The 8,776-nt window shown below is 40.0% G+C and overlaps 1 protein-coding gene across 1 annotated transcript in view; it reads right to left on the reverse strand.

Annotated features, from left to right (window-relative positions):
• F13a1 (coagulation factor XIII A chain) overlaps positions 1-8,776 on the reverse strand; it is a 155,893-nt gene that overhangs the window by 80,246 nt on the left and 66,871 nt on the right. The window contains exons 5-6 of the mRNA XM_003468825.5: positions 6,015-6,133; positions 3,146-3,253 (exon numbers count right to left, since the gene is read on the reverse strand). Of these exons, the coding sequence (XP_003468873.2) occupies positions 3,146-3,253; positions 6,015-6,133 (227 nt within the window). The remainder of the gene's footprint in view (positions 1-3,145; positions 3,254-6,014; positions 6,134-8,776) is intronic.

Here is an 8,776-nt window from a genome sequence, read left to right on the forward strand (position 1 = left end):
TCTTCTGACCTGGGCCCAGTCCCTTCCCATGGGATGGTGCCTCCACTTTGTCTCCCTACAAGAATGAAAACCAGCAGATTCTGAGCAAATTAAGGCTGATTTTCCAGGTAGACAAAAAGACAGTGTTATTTTTATTCCATAGGCAGGAAAACCATGTCATAGAGGAGTTTGATTTTGTCATCATCATAGGGGGTTATTTTTGCTCCCCAAAGGGATTTTTAGATGTCACAACTGTTAGGGAAGGCTCGAGCAGAGATGCCACAGACATCTCCTATGTAGAATCCAGGGATGCTGTTAAGCATTCTTCCCTGACCAAGACAGCTCTCTGCACCGACACTCATCCCAGGCTGGAGAACTATGCACAATGATTTTATGCAGGCACCGCACACTTTGAACCCAAGTTCATACTGTGATCACCTCTAGAAAGTTTGCATAATTTGGGCCATGGTCTGTGCTCTTTCAGTGGTATTCACAGCCTCTTTCCTCCAACTCCTTGCCAATGTCTGTTTCTAGACTTGGTCATGACTACAGGAAGCAAGTTTGTCCATGAGTCCCCAGTCACACGCTCCTGTACCTGGTGCTCACTGAACTCCATTTTTCTCGAAGGACATAACAAGGGACCAACTGCTCATCCTCATGCTTGTCTGGCACCAGCTGCTCTCAGAAGCATTCTGTCTACCATCTTTCTTATCCCGGCCTCAGGCAAAGTTGATGTGCTAGTCCCTCAGGAGGATTTGTGTATCACCTGTGTCTTTCTCTTCTGGCATTCATGCTCTGTGAGAGGAGTGCCCAGCCTTGGTGACCAGGCTGAGGCATTTCAGAGGGACTCAGGACCTATCTGTGCAGCTGACTCAGTTTCTCCTAGGCCTGAACCTGCCCCCGAGATGCAAACACAGACCCGTGCGCTTGGCAATTTCGATTCCGGCCTGACTCTCCCAACTTCAACATTTTCTTGCATCTAAATACATTTCTTAATATTTTAAATTACTCTCTAATTACATGATTTGAAGGATTTTCTTTTTTCTTTGTGCTTTACTGGATTTGGAAATTTCATGATAGATTTCCGGGGTTTGTAAACAGGAAGACAACTGCCTGAGTGTTCAGAAAACAGTCGGTATTTTTTTCTAAGTGCCATCTTTTCATTGATTTCTTGGAGGCGGCTTCTTTCAGTTTTAAAAATCACTGTAAGTGAATAGATTTTGGAAAGACTCACAGAGCTATTGTAAGAATGCAAGGAGATAATAGATGTGAAAGGGTCTGGTAAACTTTTTATATGCATAAGGAATAACGTGGCATAAATGGGGACATTGCTTAAAATTGTCCAAGGCCAGACCTTGCCATCTTAATGCCCAAGGAGTCCTCTTCCCAAAAATAAATCAAACCAGAACCAAATTATTCCCCAAAGAAATTCTTCTTCTCAACTTACAAACTTTGCAATTTGGACATACATTTTAAAAATTCCAACTTCATAAGATTTTTATCATTAATAAAATTGTAAGGCAATTGACTGGTATTGCATGCTTAATTCAGCGTTTATCAGCTCCCACTTGGCCAGGGGATACTATACACAAGATTCAGTTACATGCTCCTGTTTTGATTCCTTTTTACACTAGTTTGGGTCAGACACTGATTTCTGGTTCATAAAAATACATCTGAGTAACAGGCTAAGAAGCAAGCCATTTTAGAATGTTAAGAAGGAACTAATTAATATTTAAGCATCCCTAGCTAATTCTTCCTTTCTTGTGGTGAATTAATCATGGTAACATCCAAGAGGAGAAAAGGAGACGGGAGGCTTGTGTTCAAAGTAGGAAAACAGTGACTGCATGATTGACTGCAGATCTATGTTGTTATACGTGGTGGTTCTTACCAAGAGCTAACGTCTCTAAACCTACTGCCTTTTCATCATGCAATACAAATGAACAATGGAAAACCGCACTGCTGATTATTCAGTGTGGTGCAGTGATTGAGCTCAGGGTCTCACTCACGTCAAGTGTGTGTTTTAACCACTTAGCTGCACCCCACCCCCCAAATGCTTTTAGATGCTAGTCTGCTTTCACATTTAAAGCTCTTTTATGACTTAAAATCACACTTAGCTTAGTTCTTAATAAAAATCACCATTCTTAATAGCCCACCAAAAATCATGCTCAGATTAATATTGGTATGTTAACATATTTGTATTTTTAGCCCAAAAAAATATATACAAACAAACTCAAAGGTCAATTTTTCCAAGAAGAATTTTTAGAAAACTTAAGAAAATGTTCAGCATTTTTGTATAAAATATAGCTTAATTTAACATTTTTCTATGAGTGCTCTGTTCCTGAAACAGGTATGACACATGTTTATGTACCAAAGGCTGACTCTGGGGGCTGGGTATATCAACACAGCCCAGGACTACCTACCCTAGTACTGTATTTAATTTGCTTCTGCCTCTCACCACTTACAGAGTTCTGGCTCCACAATTAACTGTTTCCATTCAGGATTGCAGCATTCTTGAATTTGTCTCAAGATTTCCCACAGACAGCAGTGTGAAAAGTAGAACAGGTCTAGATCTGGAATCAGTAGCATTGGATTCTAGAAGAAACTATCACCCACAAACCACCATCACCCCATTTCCTTTCTTATAAAATGGTATGAATAATGCCCACACTACTTATCTCCTAGGATTTCTTGAAGAATCAATATCACTTCATAAGTGATAAAGTCCTTTTATGAGATGCCAGGAATATATGTAGCTTATATAATCTTACTCTTATTAGATACAGATGTACTGCATCTTACATATATTCTTCCTCCTTGATGCTTGATAGACTGACCATTGGATTATAGTCATTGACATTTTTGTTAGGATCACTTTTCAATCCCCAGGCAAGAGGTTCTTAAGAATAACTGTCCACCAGTATCATAATATCTGTCATCATTTGTCTAAAGCTGAAGAAATGCTGTGTTAAGATTTTAAAACACTGTTTTATAGTGCAAGCCAAGCTCAGAGAATTCAAGAGTTGTACTGGGTGCCATAACTTGCATTCTTACAAATAAAAGTTTATCTAGTGTAAGTCACTACTTCAACACGTCTTAGTGAACTGGCAGCTACACTGAGGCATGTGGTGTGTGTAATGGATTTTAGTCATCAGTAGCTACCACTTACCATTGCAGATCCAACACGACTGACTTTGATGGGATTTCCTCTGCCGGAAAGATCCATTTGTGCTTTGTCCATCACATATAAGCAAGCGTCGAGGATGTCATTTTCAAACTGGGGAATAATGAGAAACTACTTAATGACTAGTTGCAAATAGGACAGCTTCTGTAGGAAAACAAAATGAAGATACAACCTGGTGAATAAAAGTATGTATTTGCTTTTTAATGATCTCTTACAACCTTTACTATGAAATGAAAGTGGAAGGAAGAGGATATCCTCTTTATTTTTCAGGAAAGTGAAGGAGAGCATAACAGAATGCCAGAAATATAAACAGCACTATTAGTGAGCTGATGCACTCAAGGATCACAAGAGAATTTAAAAATGACTCAGAAAAGCGAGCGAGTTCGTTTGTAAGGTCTCTCCAGTCTATTGGCTCCAGTGGTCAGGTCAAGCGATGAATGGCTTATTAAAGTCAGTGCAAAGGCTTGCAACCTCAAAAGTGACACAAGTCCTTGAGTGCCTTAAAAATAAACAGCTCTAAACAGCAGAGGAGATCTCACACAATGAATGACCTCTATGGTTTCCAGTTCTCTGAGAGAAGGTGGACCCTTAGCTAAGGACAGGAAGGCTTGGAAAACAGATTGCCCTATCATGGGAAAGCCTGGTAGCCAGTTCAGTTTTCTTAGAAAAAAGCACTGGTCACAGGCAATGCCAGAATTTTCTTAAAAATATATAAAGACCAAAATGTAATAGACAACAAGATAGGGTGATTTTACCTATATTGCATTTCACAGCAATAGGAGATTAAGTTTAAATACAGAAGCCACACACATTGTCCACCTAAATGTTTTCTAGAGATCACAACCTTAATAGCTAATTGACATGTAATTACCTATTAAATCTGGCTACAACACCAACTCTGGGTGTATGCCAAACTGATGGGATAGCCAAATAATCTGTAATCTCACTGAAAACAGATATATAAACTATTAAATGTTCTGCTTCTCATTAGGCAGTACATCTCAGCCATGTCTGTGGAACATTATAGCCACTAACCATAGAGTCAAACAGTTCCAGAATTCATTATTTTCCTGCATCAATGCAAACAACTGGCTTTTATTTTGGCAGAAGGACCCAAATCAACGATGTCTTTGAATGACAGTGGGAATGGCTCGTATACAAGCATCTTTTGCAAAGCCTTGCTGGCCTGGAGTCCCGGGACACCTTCCTAATTCTTCTGAGTATCTACTTGGATGTTTTCCCTCTTAAAAGCAAGCCATCTGTAAAGTGGTATACTGCAGCCGTAACAGAACCACACCTGCAAGGCTTGGCATGGATTGAATGTGTCTCTCAAGAGTTTTTTGTGCTGTACTTGTGATCATCAGAGTGATGGCACTGAGATGGTGGCAACTTGAAGAAGTAGAGCCCTTTCTAAGGTTGTTAGGTCATAAAGACATGGCCCTCAGAAAGGATTAATGCTGGTCTCCAGTAGAAAGTTAGTTCTCATGAGAGCAGGGTGTTATAAAGTGAGGCTACTCCCACTCACTCGGCCTTTTCCGTTACAGTTCCCCATCTGAATTTGTTTTTGTACTGTGCCATAACGTAGGCAGGTCTTCATCAGAGTGGATCAGATAGGCTTCTTGATCCGAGGCATTTAGAATTTCAGCTTCTAAAACTGTCAGCTAAATAAATATGGTTCCTTTATAAAATATCCAGCCTCAGGGATTTTGTTATAGCAAAAGAAAAGAGGTTAAGACACCACCCAAAGGCTAGGAAATACAGACCCAATGCAAGGATACCAGGCGACAGGCAGTGGTCACTGAGGAAAGGAAGGCTTCCTCTGGAATTCAGGCAGGAATATTAAAATGGGGCACATAAGCGTTGATCACATCCTGTCAGGACGTCAAAAATGCAGGTGGGCAAGTGTAAATATCAAGTATGAAATTCTCAAGAGTCAGGGGAAGCTGGTCACAAAACTGAGGAGATGTGTGGAGAGACAAGAGTTCCTGACCCAAGCAGACCCTGTGTGGAAGTCAAAGGAAGGTGCTTGGAGCCAAGGAAGTCCCATGTGACCTCATATGGCCAGATTCCACCAAACCCTTCCCCCACGTACCCAGAACAGTGAAATGCATTCCTGTTATCTCAGCTCGAATATTCTGAGAAATGCCACACTTACCCTCCCTTACATCAATAATAAAAATTTATTTTTGAATCATGGGACATGCATTCATTTATGGAAATAAGGAAAAATATTGTTCATTTGCACCATTGTTAAAGACTATAAATTGAAGTAGTTTGAATTATGTAGTATCACAAAGAAAAAACAGTTGCTATTTTAAAGTTATCCAGTAACTTGAGGTTGAAATTGATAAAATGTGTCTACATCAAAAGCCCAGTGGATGCTCTTTGAAAAAAATAATAACACTCTTCTAATTAATAGTCTCCTAGACTCACTGTTTTTTCAAAAAAGCTATTTTTTAAGAAAAATTTTGACACACTCTGCATCATTATTAAACTCTTTTATAAGAAAAAATTTTGATCTACCGTCAGTTGAACCAGTGAGATTGCACTGTACCGTGATACCAACATATTTCTGTTTACTTATAGATGCTCTGATCTCTTCAACACAGTAGTAAGTGGGAGATATGTGATTTCATGCGTGCGTGCCTTGGCTCCAGGCACCTTCCTTTGACTGATAAATTATGCAGCTGTCTTTATAAGTCTATCCCTCTGCTCTCCATCTTGGAGTTCTAGATTCTAATGAGCAGGAAATTGTGCTCATCTAATATCAATATATAGCATCCTGCAGTAATATATGTGACAAAAAATGCTAAGTAAAAATGTCCTTGACAATGACAAATTTTAAATGGCTCACCTGACCATAGCTCCAGCTTCTACTCTTGATGTCATTATATTCTCCATAAAAAATCACCCCAATATCATTCAGGACGTACTCTTCTCTTTCTTTCTCATCATCCAGATACACAGCGTCCTCTGCATCAGGATTTGAATATAATGATCATTACCAACCAGATTGTTTTCAAATCTTACAAGTTTATTTGTGACTAAACTGCAATTTCATCTACCAAATGAGGAGAAAAGCAGGTTATTTCTCAGTATTTTTAGCCACAGTAAACATAATAAGTACCAAAGATCAGACTATAAATGATGACAACTGTCAGCAAAATGCTGACAAACCCGGGTTCTAGAAGTTCCAAGCAGCATAATTAAATTGGCATGTCTCATTAGACATTTTATGATTTGAAGCATCGGTAGTTTCAGAATCAAAATTCTGTGATGCTTATGCAAATCTGCATGACAGATCAAAAATAATTTGCAATGTACTAATGTTAATAAGAAAGCAGCTGAATTGAAAATGATTTTTCAAAATAAATCTGGGACACATCAGGAAACAACAGCATCGTTTGTCATGCCTGGTTTGTGGTCCCTCAGGATGGTAGAGGGAGGCTGTGGGTTGTCTCCTTCTAATGAAAAATCCTTGTGGATGTGTCGGTAAATGTGTGGGTGCAACCACCTGCTTGGTCAGCTTGGTCCTCTGCCAGGCCTTTTCTTTGCGGGGGCTACAATCCCAAGGGAAGTCTGCCCCCCTGTCTAGCTACTTAGTCACCAGTTTGGCACTTAATCCCAAGCCTAGTGTGGGTTCAGCAAAGCATCCTAACACAGGTATAAGTCACACCCAGATAAACTCGCATATTTGGAACAAGGTCAGTCTTGGCTGACTGGGGCATGGTGTATTTTATTATATGTAGCTGGCCTCAGTCAACTGCCACTCCTATTCCCTTTTTTGGGAGGAGGGGTTGGTCCTTCCCATTTTTGGATATGATTTTTTTTATCACTCTTGAGTAGTGGGTCTCCATATTGATTACACATGAGAACCCAACAGGAGATTTGCAAATTCCCAATTCCTAGTGTTATGGTTTGGATCTTAATGACCCCCAAAGACCTATGTGTGAAAGACTTGGTTCCCAGCTTATGGTGCCATCAGGAGGAAGTTAAGTTAGCTGCCCTTGAAGGGGACATTGGGATTAGATCTCTCTCGGTCTATCTCTCTCTCTCAATCCCCAGCTTCCATCAGGTGAACGTGTTTCTTCTGCCACGTGTTTCTTTCTCAGCTACTTTTTCACCACTGGCCCCAATGTAATGTGGACAAGAGTCCATGAATTGAAACCACAGAAGCTACAAGCTCAAAAAAGCTTTTCCCCCTTAACTTTATTTATATTTTGTATTTTGTCTCTGCCACGGAAAATTAACTAACACACTGAGCTGAACTCCAGATCAGTGAAGTCAGCATCTGGCAAGTGGGGTGAGACTCGGGCATCAGGGATTTGTTTTGTTTGGCTTCGAGCTCCCCCATGATGCACACAACCAGCAGAGGAGGCTGACAACAGTGCTCTACCCTCTCACTCCTCAGAGAAAACTGAAAGACCAGCAAGCAGTAAGAGAATCACCTCAGAACTTCTAACAAATGCAGACTCTCAGGCCTCAGAGTCACTAGTCAGAGTCCATGTGCTAAGGAGAAACACAGGGATCTACGTACACAGTTCTTTGAAGCTCTGCTTAGACCTCCACTTTGGGCTGTACTTTGGCCACAGAATGCTTTAGTAACTACTTAATCTCATTTAGTCTGACACACTTTGCTGTACTATCTTCTTAATTTTGTTCTCTGCCTCTTTCCTACCATTTGCCTGGTTTCATGCAACTCTATGAACACACGTGCACACGGCAGATCCTTCATGACCTCCAGTTCTGAAACTGCAGATGGAATCACTTGCAGATTTTAAAAACTTGAAAAAAATACAGTGTTGAAACTGTAGATATGGCATTAATGTAGAATAAGTCATCCAGAGATAATTTATATAGGAGTGATGCACATAGGTTCTGTGTAAATACCGCACTGTTTAATAAAAGGTATCTGAGCATCCATGGATGCTTCATTCTCAGGAAGGCCTGGAACCAACCCCCTGTGGGAATCAAAGGATGGCTATACATTTCAATATTCAATAAATTGAACACCACTGAAATATACAATTTCAGTAATCAGAATAATAAGCAAGTCCATCACCCCAAACATTTCCTTTGTCCCTCTCTCTCTGTTCTGTACCCTATACCAAAAGTAAGGTACCATTATTCATTTTTCTGTCACTGTAGGTTATCTAGAATTTTATATGGAAGTCATACAGTGTGTGCTTTTTCTTTTTTTCCTTTTTCCCCTAGTCTGGATTCTTTCACTCTAGTTCCATTATTTTGCATATTGTTGCTGTAACAGTTGCTCAGTCTTCCCGGAGCCACTTTGTCCTTCCAGAAGATTCCAGAGTTCCATAACCAGCGTTCCTCCAACTCCTCTCAGCCCTTAAAGTATGAGCTAAGTTGATAGGTTCCTGGCTGAGTTCTGGGGCTGAAAGCTGTTAGTACCAAACTCTGTAAAGAGCAGGGGCCTCCAAACTAAAACCTCAGCTTCCTTTCCAAAGGGACTGTCCAGAGATGATTAAGAAGAAGTGATAACTGAGTTTGAAAATTTGAGACTAATATTTCCAAGAAAATGTATGAAAAAATACTTTTATTTTAAAGATAAATAACATATAAGAGTATTTTTGAAGGGGGATCAAACATTTATAG

This window comes from Cavia porcellus, unplaced genomic scaffold (genome assembly GCF_034190915.1).
Source record: "Cavia porcellus strain 051 isolate PalLab524CR breed Dunkin Hartley unplaced genomic scaffold, mCavPor4.1 scaffold_13, whole genome shotgun sequence".
Classification (NCBI taxonomy): Eukaryota; Metazoa; Chordata; class Mammalia; order Rodentia; family Caviidae; genus Cavia; species Cavia porcellus.